At 45.6% G+C, this 18,624-nt stretch overlaps 1 protein-coding gene across 3 annotated transcripts; it reads right to left on the minus strand.

The window, feature by feature from the left end:
* LOC123068924 (uncharacterized) lies at positions 1–4,224 on the minus strand. Of its 3 annotated transcripts, none has more exons than XM_044491619.1 (3): positions 3,978–4,223; positions 1,898–3,091; positions 1–509 (listed from the first exon to the last, which is right to left on the minus strand). In XM_044491619.1, exons 2-3 carry the CDS (start codon positions 2,643–2,645, stop codon positions 472–474), a joined length of 786 nt encoding a protein of 261 aa, XP_044347554.1. In that variant the 5' UTR covers positions 2,646–3,091; positions 3,978–4,223; the 3' UTR covers positions 1–471. The 3 variants fall into 3 exon arrangements, with proteins under 3 accessions (XP_044347554.1, XP_044347553.1, XP_044347555.1); XM_044491618.1 differs by having other exon boundaries at positions 447–791; positions 3,978–4,224; XM_044491620.1 differs by having other exon boundaries at positions 447–791; positions 1,898–2,306; positions 3,978–4,202.
* Between the last annotated feature and the right edge of the window lie 14,400 nt (positions 4,225–18,624).

Consider the following 18,624-nt stretch of genomic DNA (forward strand, 5'->3'; position numbering starts at 1 on the left):
TGTTATAAATTATGAGGGTATAAAATACATGAACATTCCGGAGGCGTTTCCAAATGTCTTGTTCTTTTCATCCTGGAGGGCATGCATTTGGATTTTCTTACATCGTCAGGCGTTTCTAAATGTCTCTTCTTTTCATCCCGGAGGGATGTGTACCTGGAGCCATTTCACCTATTATATATCACACCTACACAAAAACCTACGTATTTCACAATGACTGACAAACTTTTCCAAAGACAAAATACTGCAGTCTACGCAACACAAGGAGTGGGTGAAATATTCACAGCTTTGCACCCCTCTAGATATGCTTGGTATCGTGGGAAATATGTAACCAGCAAAATGAACCCATATTCCCAATGTGGCCATATCCTTGAATCATCGTGGCAGATATACAGGAGGCCTCGCAGGGTTTGGGCGCCAGAATCTACGATGCCCACAGACAAATTTTCTTTTGTAGCAACCTTATGGTCCTTCTCACTGAGCTGGATGATATTGTTCTTCAGATGGCGATTCTGTTTGAAGCAAAACTGAGCAAGGTCAGGATGGTAAACAAAATTAAGTATCAGAACATCAAATGGAGACCAAAACAAGTGGCTAGTACACCGATGGATAGTCAACTATTATGTGCGCTCGAAAGTTGAAGTGATGCATTTGTTCCAGCAACATGTTTTTTTTTTCTCCGGAAAAGCTCCAGGGATCAAGGTTAACTTAAATGCCTTCATGCCAGATGGGTATATTAATTTACATTATACAGTTCAGAGTCCAATAAAAACAAGCCTTCGAATTAGTCACTTCTGTCATATAAGAGTAAAATTCGTTGTGAGATATCGGAATCAGAACTCATGCATAGGTTCAACCATACGGATGTAACATATTGTATCTTCTATATATCTGATCAACCAATCGCATGCTTCAACATAGTAAAATCAGAACTTAGATAAACCCAAGTACTCCCTCCGTCCGAAAATACTTGTCATCAAAATGGACAAAAAGAGATGTATCTAGAACTAAAATACATCTAGATACAGCCCCTTTTATTCATTTTGATGACAAGTATTTTCGGACGGAGGGAGTACTAACAATCTCATACATAACAGATTTAAGGGTAAGCTTCAGATGTACTGTAAGAAGCTAAGCCACGACCACAGCAGATTATTACACATTGATTAATTTTGAGAAAATGGGAAGCTCAATTGCACGCATAAAGGGTTGTGATAATAGTTCAGCACTAGAAAATACAATGGTCAACATGATGAGTTGATGACGAGGCTAGGAAGCTACCAGACCTTATATATGACTTTCCTGTACTTCCACACATGTCCAATGTGTAGCTCAGAAAACAGTGATACAACAAAATGAAAGGTCCATGCCAATACACAGATAAGTTGTTCTCATCACCACAAAAAATTGCTGCTCTCTAGCTAATCTGGAGATGGTATAAAAACTGCTAGCTTCACTAAACGTAAAATAAATGGAGAGATAGTATTAAGGATGGCTATATATAGGGAAACGCAAAGTTAAAGGGCAATTGGCACAACATGCAGCCATGCAGGACATTGCTTTTCAGATTGTGGGGCAAGTAAGAGCACTTAGAGCAACAGAATGTGAAATGATGCTGAACTAGTATCCGTAGAATGGCCTAACGAATCAATCACACACCTAACACCACTCCACAGTTATAGCAAACAGTGTGATGGTTGATGAACTATTAATAAGAGTACGAAGCATCACAAATGCAGCAAAGCCTAGCAAAATTTACTCGATTATGATGGTGTATTAGCAATGCTACAAATTTGGACTTTAAAACACATGGCAAAAAACCTAGCAAAATAGAGGAGAAATTTACACACACAATGCACATTGTAAATCATTGTAACCTCAACAGAAGCAAAAGGAATACCTTGAAGGTTCAGCTTCAGTGCAGGAAATATAGGAGGCCAAACCATCTTGAAGGGAAAAATATAATAAGCCGAATACGAATCCTTATCTTTCATCTCATACACTTTACGCAATGTCTTGCCCTTGATATCTAGATACAGTATGCATCGACCCATCTGGAAGAACACAAACTCAGCGTTGTCCCCGACCTGCAGTATCCGAAGAACATCAATATGCTCATCCTCAACAGTGTAATCTTGCATCCTCAAATCAGCAACCATCTCACTCATAAAGATGGTGTCCACCAGCAGCCAGTTGTTCCCCTTGTGGAGCCAGATATGAAGCTGAAGCTCCTTCACTTGAATAAGATATACACTAGATGCATCATCTGCCCGTGACAACATGGCGTCTCTATCTCCATACTCCACCCCCTGTGGGAGACAAATTGTAGAGCAACTTGAGACCGACAAATCCAAGACCATAATATTTCTCGGGGCAACTGTGATATAAATTTTACTGTCGACCATCACAAGTTTTGGGTCCCATAGCGGAAGAGATGGCTGGTCAGTGGCCAAGGTATGATGTGTGCGCCAGACACCCTGTTGCAACATATATACTCGCACCGTAACCTTAGTGGTCTCCTCTGAAGACTCGATCAGAACATAAAAGTAGGACAAGTCGTCGCCTTGTTCTTTGGAGAGGAGACACGGCCAGATGCAGAACCTGCCCTCCGGCCGGTTATACCTTGGAAATGGTAGGACGGTCATCATGTCTCTCTCAGGCACAAAGCGGTATGCACTCCAAGTTTGAATCTAGGGCCGTCTAGGAGCATAGTTAAGACGCAGCCATTCCGGCAGTCGAGGACGTGAGCCCGTATGCACTGCCAGGTGTCCGGGCAGAAGCATGCACGGTCGATGACGGCGGCGAGCTCTGGTGGCAGAGGCAGCAACGGCGTGAAACGGGGCCCCGTCCCGGTGTCGATGTAGAAGCCAAGCAGGCGAGGGGGGTGCAGCTTACGGAACCGGACAAGGAAGGCCTTGTCGGAGACGTGGCATAGCCAGCGTCTGCAGACCAGGGCGGCACGAACGAGGGTGTTGGGGAAGCTGACACGGAGAAGGATCTCAACGAGGAGGTTGTCATCGTCGAGCACCTTCGATACCGTGGCGGAGGAGTCTGCCACCGCCGGTTGCGGCTGCTTCTTACCTTCCATGGCGACCTAAACAATAATGTAAAAAAAATGGGTTATACTGTGGGCTGGGTTTTGGCAGTACAGTATATTAATCAACAAGTTACATTAAATAATTGGTGGCTAGTGGTCTGGCTTGAGTCTAAAATACTAATACTCCCTTCATTCCCTTATACCAGGCCACTTCGTTTTTCATGTCAAACTATGACTTATAACATTTGTCAACAAAATATAGATTATATGTCATCGGAAATATATCATCGGAAAGTTCTTTGAAATGTTACATTCAATGAAATACTTTTTGTGGCATATAAGTCACTTTTTGTTGTTAAAATTACTGGTTAAATTTAAGAAATAAAAATATGAAGTGGCCTTGTATAAGGGAATGGAGGGAGTACATGGCTAGTGAATCTGATTTGGGACTAAAAGTCTAAAATACTCCATGGCTAGTGGATCCGGTCTGTGACAAAGATACTCATTTGCTAGTGAATGTGCAGTGGGGGCTAAGGCAAATACTGAATCCAAGACATGATCGGCATCGATCTCATCTATAAAAGATCCATGGTAAAATACTCACTCCATGGCTATTGAATCTGGTTTGAGTCTAAAATACTCCATGGCTTGTGAATCTGAGATGGTACCAAAATATTTCTTGGCTATTGAATAGTAAAATACTTGAGTCTAAAATACTCCATGGCTTGTGAATCTGAGATGGCACCAGAATAGTTTTTGGCTATTGAATAGTAAAATACTCCATGGCTTGTGAATCTGAGATGGCACCAAAATATTTCTTGGCTATTGAATAGTAAAATACTCCATGGCTATTGAACCGTATACTCGGCGGCTAGTAAATCTGAAGCCATCGACCAAATGAGCACCAGTCGGGAGGCCTAGCTGGGATGGGAAGGATAATTACCTCGGTCAAAATCGACCCGTCGGGAGGCCCTAGCATTACTGCGCCTCTTGCGACGGCCGGCGAGAGGTGACGCAGTCCGGCAGGATGGGGCGGCGGCGAAGCGATGGTGCCGGTGGAGAGTAGAGCCGGCCGAGCGGGATGGGGGAAACCACTGGGTTGACCGTGTAGTACTTCACTAGCAGGTGCAGGTTCGCGGGGAGGAGAAAACCAGTTGTACGAGTACTTCACTAGCAGATTTTTTTTTAAGAAATTGTAGCCGAACTGGCTCCTACAAAACAACTGGGTTGACCGTGTCCACGTGCAAAACGTCAGCGCGTGCGTGGGGGTAGATATCCTCTCCTCTTCTTGTTCCTCTCTACGCGTCTCTCTTTTCTCTTTCTTGCGGTGATTTTTTCTGCGGTCCGCCTCCGTGGCAAAGGAAAGCGATTTTTTTAAGAAAGCCATCATGACTAGCTTTATTAAAATTAAACAAAGTTTACATTATCTACGAGCTTACTGACAACCCAGTCAGGAGGCTCGTCCAACCAACTGAAAGAAGATTTATTACAGAAACAAAAATTAGCTAGCGCATGAGCTGCTTGATTACAAGAACGATAATAATGCTTAAAAATGACCTTCCCCATCAAGGAACTAGTATCCACACATTCCGCGAAGATTGCCGCCGCTGAGTCCCACCATCTAGTTTGACCATTACAGAAGTTAATAACCTGTAGGGAGTCTGATTCCGCTTCCAACCGATTGAATCCAAGAGAATTAGCAAAAACTAGACCGTCTCTCATTGCCAAAGCTTCTGTAGTGATCACATCTGTATCGAAAGGGATAAATTTGCATTGTGCCGCCACAAAGTTTCCTCTAACATCCCGTAGTATGGCCGCTGTAGCCCCCGCACCTTCATCTGGATAAAAAGCTGCATCAACATTCAATTTAATAAATTGAGGGTTTGGCTTACTCCATTTTGCTTCAGGGAAGCTAGGGGTGAGCGATGACGCCATCTGATGATTGCTCGCAATGGATAGCACTGACAACGCCCATCTCCACTGTGGTGGAACTGATTCATTATGCGTTATTTGTCTTCGGATCCACCATAGGTACCAACCTCCCACGGCTATAACCTGTTTGAAGTTCAAAGATGGATGGCAAAGGAAAGCGATTAGCAGAAGCATCTCCCAGCGAACCAACATGTGATTGAATACTTAGGAGGATAAGGGCATCCCAATTCACCAGGGTTCAAATCCTGGTGCTCGAATCTCAAGATGGCATGCCGACTCAGCCTCTCGGAGGTGCCATAAGGGTCGGGTGTGCCTATATGCGTTCATATGGGTGAGTGTATACGCTTGTATATGAACGTTTGCATATGTACCGTGTTAAAAAAGATAAGCATTTAGCAGATTTCTTATCCATGGAGCGTGCAGATAAAATACTAATAGATTGGAAGGTTCGAAAGCTAGCGCACGCATTTCGATCTGGTTCACAATGTGATACGGGGTACATGCATGTGTGCATGGTACTGCTAGCTGCATGTTACGTCACCACCTACTCAGTTGTGTAGCTAGGTTTTTCCGATGCCCCGAGCCAACTGCAGAGGAACAATGTTAAACAGTAATGAACAGTGATAAAATATGAACAATCAATAAGGGAATATGTTGCCACGGCCCAGGCCATGGCCAGGGTAGCCTGGGGTTTGGCTACGCGCTTGCACCTACTAATCCTTCCATTGAATCTAGCTACTACCTCCCTTTTCTTTTCTTTTCTTTTCTTTTCTTTTTCACGACAACTAATTACGGATCCATCAACTTGGGACTCGCTCGTGGATGTGGATGCAGAGAATGTCGTGTCCTTGCCTTGGGGTAAACCCTAGGATTAGGGACTGGGAGTAGGTAGCGGCGTGGGAAAGAAGAAGACTAGAGAGAAGGAAAAACAGAACACAGAAAGCTGAAGGCGAACTATTCCATTTCAGATAGTTCTCAATGATGCCATACAGCTATATGGGTTGATCTTACATCAGGCGCTCGACACTCACACGATACCACTACACTTACACGGCCCACAACCCGCTAACTCGACTCAACCCTATTACTTGAATTCAAATCATTCACCGTTACTTGCCTCCTCCTTTGGTGGTTCATTGCCTGGCTCTGCATCGCCTGATAGAGTAGGGGCGATGACAATGCCCTCTCCTTGAGGAGCTATTTGTCCCCAAGTTGCTGCCTGCGGAAACCTCTTCTGGAGCGCGGTGTAATCTTCACACATGGCAAACTCAACTGGCAGAGTCTCCCAACGCACAAGCACTTGTAACAAGGCAACATTGCCTTTCCTGACCAAACGCCAATCCAGAATTTCAGTAGGAGAAAGATCTTCAGTATCCAGTTGCGGCAGTTTTGGAAGGGATTGAAACACTGGAGTGTGATCGGGCACGTGTTGCTTACTTGCTTCAACTGAGAGATATGAGACACATTATGGATTTGAGCATCTGTGGGCAGGTCTAGTTTATATGTTGCTGGTCCAATCTTCTACATGATCTTGAAAGGTCCAAAATATTTGAAAGCAAGCTTGGGGCGTGGTCTATTGATCAAAGGCAGTTGACCATAGGGTTGCAGTTTCAGAAACACGTCTCCCCCACTACAAATTCTCTAGGGGAGCGGTGTTTGTCATCATCTGCTTTACACTTCTCCAGATCTCTTTGGAGATGTTGTTTCAGATGTTCAACATAAGCTTGTCTTTCCTGAAGCCACTGTTCCATATTAGGAGATGCATCTTCAGGAGGTTTATGGAATTTTCCCATGTGAGGATCTTGTCCATACAAAGCCTTGAAAGGTGAGCAGCCCAGAGAGGAGTGATAAGTAGTGTTGTACCATAATTCTGCCAGAGCTAGCCGATTATGCCACTTGGTGGGAGAGTCATGTACAACACATTTTAGGTACATTTCCAAGCATTGGTTCACTCTTTCCATTTGCCCATCGGTTTGGGGATGTCGAGCAGTTGACATTTGCAATTTGTGACCCAGATTGCCCACGGTTCCTTCTAGAAATGGCTAGTGAAGATGGTATCTCTGTTAGAAGTGATTATCAAAGGAATGTTGTGGGGCTTGACAACATTTTGCATGAACATTTGAGCAACTATTGCAGCAGAATATGGATGCTTGAGGGGAATAAAGTGACTGTACTTAGAATATCTGTCTACCACTACATAATGACACTGTGTCCATTTGATTTAGGCAGTCCTTCCACAAAGTCCATGGTCACATATTCCCAAGATCGGGCTGGAATAGGTAAAGGATTAAGCAAACCTGGATATTTGCAATGTTCATGCTTGGCTGACATGTTTGACATTGTTATACAAAATTTTGCACCTCTTGTTTAATACCATTCTAGTGAAATAACTTCTTTACTCTCTGATAAGTAGCTTGAATTCCACTGTGTCCCCCAATAGGAGATGCATGAAAGGCCTCAATTAACTTGGTGTGTAGTCCAGCATTAGCTCCATTCCAAAGTATGCCTTTAAATCTTATTAGACCTTGTGACAGAGCAAATCCAGGTTCAGCCATATGTGTTATAGCTAATCTTGTCAGTAATTCCTGTCCTCTAGTATCCATTGCATAAGAGTTCACCACTTCTTGTACCCAGACTGGCTGGGCAGTGGACACTGTTTGCATAACAAAAACATGTCCAATTCTGGATAAAGCATCAGTTACCTTGTTCTTTATGGCCTTTTTGTACTAAAATTTAAATTGGAGACCAACTAGTTTTGCCATTGCTTTTTTCTACAAATCAGTGTGAAGTACTTGGTCTTCCAAGTTGCATAAACTCTTGTGATCTATTTTAATTACAAATGGTTCTCTGCTAAGATAAGACCTCCACTTATCCACTTCCATCATTACTGCCATGAATTTTTTCTCATAAGTAGGCAACTTTTGATTATTGATCCCTAGAGCTTTGTTGTAGTAGGCCACAAGGTGGCCCTCTTGAGTGAGGACATCACCAATACCAGTATCACAGGCATCTATCTCTAATGCAAATGATTTGGAGAAATCAGGCAGGCCAACATAGGTGTGGAAGACATAGTTGTTTTAAGCTTCTCAAAGGCCACCTGGGCTGTAGGTGTCCATTGGAAGTTATTTAACTGCAACAGAGGTGTCAGTGGTCTTGCCAAAATGCCATACCATGGAACAAACTTCCTATAGTACCCAGTTAAGCCAAGAAATCCACTCAACTCAGTGAAAGAGGTGGGTTGGGGCCGCTGTTGCATATCTCTTATTTTCTCATGATCTGTGGCCACACTTTGTCAGAAATCACATGTCCCAAGTAGCTGATTTGCTGGGTTGCAAAACAACATTTGCTCATTGAGGGAGTCCTGGATAAGGGGGTATCCGGACAGCCGGACTATACACTTTGGCTGGACAGTTGGACTATGAAGATACAAGATTGAAGACTTCGCCCCGTGTCCGGATGGGACTCCCCTTAGCGTGGAAGGCAAGCTTGGCGGTTCGGATATGTAGATCTCCTTCTTTGTAACCGACTCTGTGTAACCCTAGCCCCCTCCGGTGTCTATATAAACCGGAGGGTTTGGTCTGTAGGACAACAACAATCATAATCATAGGCTAGCTTCTAGGGTTTAGCCTCTACGATCTCGTGGTAGATCAACTCTTGTAATACTCATATCATCAAGATCAATCAAGCAGGAAGTAGGGTATTACCTCCATCGAGAGGGCCCGAATCTGGGTAAACATCGTGTCCCCAGTCTCCTGTTACCATTAGCCTTAGACGCATAGTTTGGGACCCCCTACCCGAGATCCGCCGGTTTTGACACCGACATTGGTGCTTTCATTGAGAGTTCCACTGTGTCGTCGCAATAAGGCTTGATGGCTCCTTCAATCATCTTCAATGACGCAGTCCAGGGGGAGGTTTTCCCTCCCGGACAGATCTTTGTATTTGGTGGCTTCACACTGCGGGCCAATTCGCTTGGCCATCTGGAGCAGATCGATAACTACACCCCTGGCCACCAGGTCAGGTTTGGAAACCTAAACTACACTGTCGACATCTGCGGAGACTTGATCTTCAGCGGATTCAAGCCCACGTCAAGTGCGCCGGACAGTCTCGACGAGCATGACCTAGATCTGCCATCGGACAGTACTCGGCTTATCGCACGTGTGGCTGCTCCGGGAAACAATCCGGAGCAGACTGTGCCATCCGAGGACGGGTGGATGGACCCCGCCACGGAGGTAGCACACTCATCGGCCTTGGATCCGAACACTCCTCCCACCTCCTATGAGGTCGGTACCTTCGGACCCTCGGACTCGTTTCCGGCTACAGGATCCGAACCGCGTACGCCATGCCTATCGAATCCTATTGGGCACCAGTCATGGAGTTCACCTCCGCGGATATCTTTCAGCACTCGCCCCTGGGCGACGTGCTAAACTCATTAAGGTCTCTCTCTTTGTCAGAAGACTCTTGGCTGAACTATGTCCGGCTCGAGTGGGAAGCGGACGACGAAGAAATTCGGCACCCACCCACCACCCACTTAATAGCCACTGTCGATGACCTAACCGACGTGCTCGACTTTGACTCCGAAGACATCGACGGTATGGACGACGATGCAGGAGACGAACAGGAACCACTGCCTATCGAGCGCTGGACAGCGACCTCATCATATGACATATATATGGTGGACACCCCCAAAGCAAGCAATGGAGATGAGGCGACGGAGGATAAACCCCCGGAGAAGCAATCTAGGCACCGGCGCCATAGACGCCGCTCCAAGCCCTGCCATGGCAAAAATAACGATACTGGCACAATAGATGACAATAGTCCTGATGGTGCTGAAGACGAAAACAATCCTGCCGAGCCAGGCTTCGAGCAGGCCGAGCAAGAAGATGGGCAAACTAGCCCTAAGGAACAGATAACAGATGGAGAATCAGAGGATGATAATTACATGCCTCTCTCCGAAGACGAGGTAAGCCTTGGCGACGACGAATTCATCGTGCCTGAGGATCCCGTCGAGCAGGAGCGCTTCAAGCGCCGGCTTATGGCCACTGCAAAAAGCCTGAACAAAAAGCAGCGATAGCTTCAAGCTGATAAAGATCTGCTAACTGATAGATGGACCGAGGTCCTGGCTGCCGAGGAATATGGACTCGAGCGCCCTACAAAAAGTTACCCTAAGCGTAGGTTGCTACCTCACAGGGCCGGCTTTGGACCAGTGCGAGAGGTGCGACGGCCCGGGGCCCAGACTAAAAGGGGGCCCATAGTATATACGCAGTATATATATATTACGGAGTAGTGAAAAAAATGACTAACGTCCAGCCCTGGTAGCTCTGAGCCCACCCAGCAAGCAGCACGCAACCATCACTAGGGCCTGCCCAACCAAACCCAGGCAACACACGTTGCCTTGTCGTTCTCCTATCCAGGGAGACGCACCGACACAGGAGCACGGAGACGCATCGACACAGCAGCACGCCGCCTAACACCGACACCAGCGCACCGCACCGAACCTAGAGCTGAGTTTGGGGATCAAATCAGCAAGAATTCGGGGAAGAGATCAACTGATCAAGATCATCATTCAGAAGGTAATAATTCTCAGATCAATCTATTCATAAATCATAATCTATAGGCGAATATTTTCCGGTGGTCTCAATTCTGAAACTTCTCATCTAAAAACATAACATCTTCAATCTCTGATACTGTATTCGTGTTTCTCACTTGCAGTATAATCATGTTACCTAAAAAACATCTATCTGGCTGTGAGAAAAGAAACAACAAGAAAAGAGTAGACAAGTTGATTAAATCTCAGGAAGGCGCTATGGATATGTTTGTCGTGAGGACGGGTGCTGCTACAAATTCAGAGCAATTATATATCACAAATGGTGAAGAAAAACCTGATGATACTAAGAATGCCGTTGAGGAAAATCATGTCGAGGAAAATCATGTTGAGGAAAATAATGTTGCGGAAAATGATGCCGATCAGCACACGATAAATAATGCTACGGAAAATAATGCTGCGGAAAGTGACCATGAGAATCTTGGAAATGCAGATGAGCAGGGTTCTTCTTTTGATATATATGATCCTAGAACTTGGAATATTCTTGACAATAAATCAAGAGATATTCTCATTGAAAAAGGACCTATAAGGGAATACAATCTTGAGTTTCCCGAAGATGAAATTAGTGGCAGGCATTTTTCATATGATTACTACACAAGAAAGTTAAGGAATGGCGAGTTCAGTGATCGGAGGTGGTTAGTGTACTCTAAACACATGAATAAAGTCTACTGCTTTTGTTGCAAATTGTTTAAATCTAGAAAAAGCAAAAGTCTGCTAGCATCCGAGGGATTGAAGGATTGGAGACATCTTAGTGAGAAGCTCAAATTGCATGAGAATAGTGTTGAGCATATCACTAACATGAATACTTGGAATGAGGTAAGGCTGAGGCTAAGTAAGAAGGAAACAATAGATAAAGACATGCAACAAGAGATTGCAAGGGAGAAGGAGCGATGGAGACTTGTTTTAATTAGAATTGTTGCTGCTGTGAAATTTCTTGCTAAACATAGTCTGGCTTTTCGAGGATCGAATGAGAAATTATATCAAGATAACAACGGAATTTTTTTGGGAGTAATTGAAATGATGGCAGAATTTGATCCTGTAATGCAAGAGCATCTTCGGCGCATTCAGAATAGTGAAATCCATCATCATTATATTGGCCATAATATTCAGAATGAGTTAATTTCCCTTCTTGGTCGCACTGTTAAATATTCTCTGTTGAGGATAATTAAGGATGCAAGGTATTTCTCTGTCATCTTGGACTGTACACCTGACGTGAGCCATCAAGAACAAATGACTCTAATTGTGAGGTGTGTAAACATGTCAAGTACTACTACAAAAATAGAGGAGTTTTTTCTGGAGTTCTTGAAGGTGGATGATACATCCGGGCTTGGACTTTATAATGTGTTAATAGATTCACTTAAATCTGTTGGTTTGGATGTTAAAGATGTTTGTGGACAAGGGTATGACAATGGTTCGAACATGAAGGGAAAACACCAAGGGGTACAGAGCAGACTACTTGAAACTAATCCAAGAGCATTATTCATGCCATGCGCTTGTCATAGCCTGAACCTTACTCTTAGTGATATGGCAAAATCTTGCGATAAAGCTATTACCTTCTTTGGTGTTGTGCAAAGAATTTATATATTGTTTTCAAGGTCTACTAAAAGATGGCAGCTATTGCTTGATCATGTTCCAAAAATGACAGTTAATTCTTTGTGTAACACTCGATGGGAGAGTCGAATAAAGAATGTTCAGGCTATCAGATATCAAGCGCCCGAGTTAAGAAAAGCATTACTGGAATTGAAGAGAACTTTTACCGATGACGCCAAGACTAAGAGCGATGCAAAATCTTTGGCGAGCGCACTTGAGAAATTTGAATTTACTTGGCATGGTCATTTGGCATGACATTTTGTTCACTATAAACATGGTGAGTAAGAAGTTGCAGTCTAAGTTTGTGTGCATTGATGTTACTCTTAAACAGATTGAAGGTGCCATCTCATATTTTAAGAAGTACAGAAATGACGGCTTTGCAACTAGTCTGGATATTGTGAGATCTATTGCAATTGACATGGGTGTACAACCTTTGTTTCCTGTCCAGAGACGTATTACTAGAAAAAGACAGTTTGATGAAATTAGTGGCAATGACGAAAATAACCAGAATGAACAAACGCAAGCAAGTGAGGTGGAATCATTTAGAGTTAAATACTTTTTGGTGATGATTGATGTTGCAATTGCTCCCCTAACTACTAGATTTGAGGAATTGAAGAAATTTGGGAGCATATTTGGTTTCTTGTTCAACTCGAAAGAGTTGAAGTCCTTGGGTGATAATGATCTAAGAAGATGTTGCACTAATTTTGTCTACAAATTCACTCATGGTAAGTCAGCAGGTGTCGATCTAGATGATTTCGTTTCTGAACTAAAAGTACTGCAGATGACATTGCCAAACACATTCATGTCAGCAGATCAGATATTTGAGTTTGTTAGAGATGCGGATTGTTATCTAAATGTCTCAATTGCTTATCGTATCCTTTTGACCGTACCTGTGACTGTTGCATCAGCTGAAAGGAGTTTCTCAAAATTGAAACTATTGAAAAATTATTTGAGGTCAACGATGTCTCAAGAAAGATTGAATGGATTGGCCATGTGCTGCATTGAGAAGAATATGCTGGATAGTATTGATCTTGACACTCTCATTGATGATTTTGCGTCAAAAAATGCACGAAAGTCTCGTTTCACATGATCACTAGAGGTTAGCATGCTATTTCTATATGTTTTTTCTGCGTTGTAACTTCCATGATACTTGGTTTGGAACAAAGACATGGAAAATAACATATGCTTGATTCTACTAAAGAAATATTAGTTTTATAATTTTATAGCAATTTTATATTTTCATGTATCAAATTGGATTTTTCTCTCTATTGGGCCCACTGGTCGGGTTCGCACCGGGGCCTTCAAAATCATAGAGCCGACCCTGCTACCTCAACTCGAGGAGGAGGCGTTAAAGCCCACACTACCAGCGCATGATGCGGCTGACCTGCCACCCCGTGGCCGCGACAAAGCGGTGTTCAAGCCCGAAGTCCAGACCGCACCCCGTCGCCAAACAAGCAAAAACGCGCAGGCCGGGGGCCACACGAAGGACCTGCGAGATGTATTGGAAAACAAAGCAGGACAGTCAAGATCGATCTACGGATTGCGGGGGCGCGCCACAATGCGCGATGATGACCGACGCGCCAGATACACTAAACAAAAGTCCGGCCGGGCCAAATACAACAAAGCAGAATCATTTGAACTGCGTCGTGATGTAGCCCGACATAGAGGCACCGCACACCCCCTATGCTTCACTAACGAAGTAATGGATCATGAATTCCCAGAAGGGTTCAAACCCGTAAACATTGAATCATATGATGGCACCACAGACCTCGCGGTATGGATTGAAGATTTTCTCCTACACATTCACATGGCCCGCGGAGATGATCTACATGCCATCAAGTATCTCCCACTAAAACTCAAGGGACCAGCTCGGCATTGGCTGAATAGCTTGCCGACAATCTCCATCGGGAGTTGGAAGAACCTAGCAGACGCATTCCTTGACAACTTTCAGGGCACTTATGTGCGACCACTGGATGCTGATGACCTAAGTCACATAACACAACAGCCCGGAGAGTCAGCCAGGAAATTTTGGACACGGTTCCTGACTAAAAAGAACCAAATTGTCGACTGTCCGGATGCCGAAGCCCTAGCGGCCTTTAAGCATAACATCCGCGACGAGTGGCTTGCCCGACATCTAGGCCAGGAAAGGCCAAAGTCCATGGCAGCCCTCACAACACTCATGACCCACTTCTATGCGGGCAAGGATAGCTGGTTGGCTCATAGCAACAACACAACAAGCAACCCTGGCACATCAAAAGCCAGGGATAGCAACGATAAAACACGACGCAACAAATATAAGCGTCGCAAAAACGGCGATAACGCCGAAGACACGACAGTCAATGCCGGATTCAGAGGCTCAAAGTCCGGTCAGCAGAAAAAGCCATTCAACAAAAACAATTCAGGTCCGTCCAGTTTGGATCGCATACTCGACCATCCATGCCAAATCCACGGCACCCCAGTAACACCAGCCAATCATACCAACCGAGAATGCTGGGTCTTCAGACAAGCCGGCAGGTCAAGTGCCGAAAACAAGGGGAAGGGGTCTCAAAGCAACGACAATGACGAGGAGCCCCGATCACCAAAAACGGGAGGACAGAAGAAATTCCCTCCCCATGTGAAAATGGTGAATATGATACACGCAACCTATATCCCCAAGCAGAAGCGTGAACCAAGGGACACCCATGCAATAAAGCCAGTCGCCCCAAAACTCAACCTATGGTCCTCTTGTCCGATCACCTTCGATCGAAGGGACCATCCTACCAGTATCCGTCATGGCGATTCAACCGCATTGGTCCTCGACCCCGTCATCAATGGATCCCACCCCACACAAGTCCTCATGGACGGTGGCAGCAGCCTGAACCCGCTCTATTAGGATACACTGCACAAAATGGGCATCAATCCCTCGAGGATCAAACCCACAAAAACCACCTTTAAAGGTGTCATACCAGGTGTAGAGGCCTGCTGTATGGGCTATATCACACTGGAAGTGATCTTCGGACCTCCGGACAATCACCGTACCGAAGAGTTACTCTTCGACATCGTCCCCTTTCACAGTGACTATTAGGCCTTGCTCGGACGAACCGTGTTCACTCGGTTCAACGCGGTGCCACATTATTCCTACCATATACTCAAGATGCCTGGTCCACGCGGCATCATTACGGTAAAGGGCAGGGCCAAACTCCTCACTGCCGAAGAATCCACTACCGCTTTCACAGCAAGAGCAACAAACAACACCTCCCAATCGAACCTTAAGTCGACGACCAAGCTCACGGACCCTGTAGAAGGAGTCTGAACTACTGTGCGACAGGATAGACCGGCCCGTCCGGAGCTTAATTAGAAACACTCAGGCAAAACTTAAAAGACAAGCCACATACTGCGGCTCAACCGCTTGGTGGCGAAAGACCATTTCTTGCATTTTTATCGCAGGTTCACCTTTATGTAGGCCAGGACGGATGACGTGGAAGCAGCGCGGTCATGTAAGGGAATCGACAGATACTCCCCTCTCTTATAGTACGAATGCACTCCGGATCCGCATACAACCTCCTCCCGCCTGGTCTTAGCAGGTTCTACAGTCATATTTCTTTTTTCCACATTACTTGTACTCATACGCTTATACGTATTACTCAAATACAACATGTGAGTTTTTATGATGTTAGTCTGTTGTTATTTCTTATTAAAACCCTTTTGTTGGAAGGCAGCTGCTTATCGCGAGATGCCTTAGTATGCCAGGGGCTTCATCATACCCATATTACGGCAAAAAAGTTCGAACACCATCACGACAGTTCGGCACCCCGAACTTATAGCATTATATGCATCAGCTCCGAATCATGTGTTGGGTCAATAGTTGGGTTTGCCCGGCTCCTATGTTTTGGCACCTTACGCTCCGCTATATCGGCTAAGGTAGCGCTAGGAGAACTACTGCGATTGTGTCCCGGTTCTTCCGGACAAGCACCTCAGTAGAGAAAGCCGAAAACTGACTATCATGATGTGGCGAGAGCTGGTCATCTGTTCGAGAGGTTGTCAAATCTTTAAGGATTTCTTCTGCATAATGCTATAACCAATGCAGAGTGCGAAGGATCGGTTTTCTTCCGATCAGGCGCTTATAGAGCCCCTCGTGCGGTCTTCCGAACACCAGGGGCTGCGCCTACCATACTTTTAAATTCCTATGGCTAAGTGAGAGTGATAAAGCCCTATAGTATGATTGCCTGGTTCGCTGTGCTGAACACCTCCTTCAAGGACCCAAAACTGGGAAAAGAGTGCTCAGGTTTATCCCGAACACCCCCGTACTCACTGCATGGGGGCGGAAGCCGACGACTGGCCAACTCTCAGGATTAATATATAAAATGGCCACACAAGAGGAAAAACTTTCAAATGACAGGCAATAAATAATAGAAATGACCTTGTTCAAACATTACAACGGACAAACATGACCGTATTCATGGAAATATAATGTCCTTGGTGCATTGCTCCGCTGCAAGGCGGGCTCCTTTCAAGACACCTTCATAATACATTTCGGGCATTGCGGTGCTCCTTACCCTCCGGCGGTCCCTTGGTCATCAGCTTTTCCGCATGCATCTTCCCCCAATGCACTTTTGCACGGGCGAAGGCCATACGCGCACCCTCTATACAGACCGACTGCTTGATGACTTCGAGTCGAGGGCAGGCACTCACAAGCCGCTTCACAAGCCAGAAATAACTGCTTGGAATAGGCTCGGCGGGCCATAACGGGATAAATATGTCCTTCATGGCTAGTTCGGCCGCCTTATGCAGTTCGGTCAGCTGCTTCAGCTGATCGGAGAAAGGCACTGGATAATTCGGCGCCAGATACTGCATCCAGAAGAGCTTATCCGTAGTATTTCTTCCTTCGGCTCGGTAGAATTGGGCGGCATCAGATATGCTGCCCGGCAGCTCCACAAACACCCCTGGAGAAATCAAGAATTAAAACTATCAAACTTGATCTCCTCCTTTAAAAATACTCGCTTTATATATATAAAGCCTTACTAGCCGCAATCTTCCTCGCTTCCTGGATTTCCTTCAGGGCATCCTGGGCTTCCCCCCGGGAATCACTTGTGTCTTGGCGAGCCTGGGAGAGTTCGGATTCTTTCCCTGATAAACTCTGCTCCAAGGTCTCGCATTTCATCACGGCTTCTTAAAGCTTTCGCTCGGCCTCAATAACTCTAGCTTTGTGCTTCTTACGGAGAGCTTGCTCTGTGGCTGCCCTCTTCTCGGCTTCGACCACAACCCTTTTAAGAGCCTCAATTTCATATGTTGCCCCTAGAGCACATCATAAAAATAATTTTATCATGCATAGCTCAACCATTTGTGCCAAATAAACAAGGTTTCCGCATACCTTGGTTGTCCTCCAACTATTTCTTCACTTGGCCAAGTTCTCCTTCGGCCATCTCCAGACTATGCTTTAGTCTGGATACTTCTGCAGCATGAGAGGTGGCATCTACTACAGACGCCTGCTTATTAAAACAAGTTAGATGTCATCACGTGAGTCTCCTGCGAACATAACATTGATGCTCCGTCTGGTTCTTCCTTTTCACCGAACAGTGTATCAGGGGCTACTATCTATACTATGGCACTCTTCCATACCTCGAAGCCTCTTATAAGGCTGACGCGGGATTCATTCAGTCCGCTCTCAGCAGACTGAATCTTCTCAATCACCGCACCCATAAGGGCACGGTGTTCATCAATGATGGAGGCGCCCTTCAGCACCGCCAATAAAGCATCCAACACCTCTGGTTGGACAGAAGTCGCCGGTGTAATGGGCACGCCCCCTCCAGCCAACGAAGGCCGCTTGCCCGATTCCGGAGACTTATTGACCTCCGGGATAATGTCCGGCTGGGGGCTGGAATTAAGATGACCCCCACCATCGACATCCATGGGAGTCTTCTCTCCCGTATGTCCGGACCCCGAAGTTTGGCCTTTTGGCGACACCTTTGCGATCTTCCCCCCTCTTCCGTGGTTTAGGTCCTTCTGGGACGAAACCTCGGTGTCATCTTCATGACTGGGGGAGGGGGCCTTCGGGGGTGTCCCACTCTCCATAGCATCCGTACCCATCGAATCCTCCGATGAGGATTGTTCGGCACGGGACCTCACAGGACTGTAAAAAGTATGGCTCAGGTTAAAATATTATGCCACGACGAATCTGGATGCATAAGCATGTTCAGATTTTATACTCACGAGTTCACCAGGGGCTGGGCCCTGGGATCCCACTCCGGACTGCTATCGACGGCGATAGTGGACTCCTCTAGAAGGGGAGTTTCCCCCCTCTTGGGCGACTCAGCCTCCAAGGATGTGGAGGCCGTCCTTTTCTTTCTTTCCCCCGCGAGGGATTCACCTTCCTCCTCCTCCTCCTCGTCTTCTTCGGAGGAAGGATGGGCGTTGGAGTCTTCGGATTTTGTATCCGAGGCCCCACGGCGACGGAGGCCGCCCCTGGTCTTCTTGCCCTCTTCTTCAG

This window comes from Triticum aestivum, chromosome 3B, assembly GCF_018294505.1.
Source record: "Triticum aestivum cultivar Chinese Spring chromosome 3B, IWGSC CS RefSeq v2.1, whole genome shotgun sequence".
NCBI classification, from domain to species: domain Eukaryota; kingdom Viridiplantae; phylum Streptophyta; class Magnoliopsida; order Poales; family Poaceae; genus Triticum; species Triticum aestivum.

Bases quoted from the DNA above. Each gene is read 5' to 3' on its own strand.
- LOC123068924 (XM_044491618.1), bottom strand. From the start codon at position 2,645: ATGATGACCGTCCTACCATTTCCAAGGTATAACCGGCCGGAGGGCAGG. The intron at 792-1,897 runs GTATTCCTTTTG...CTTATATGACAG, and splicing joins ACTGAAGCTGAACCTTCAAG to AAGTGACTAATTCGAAGGCT.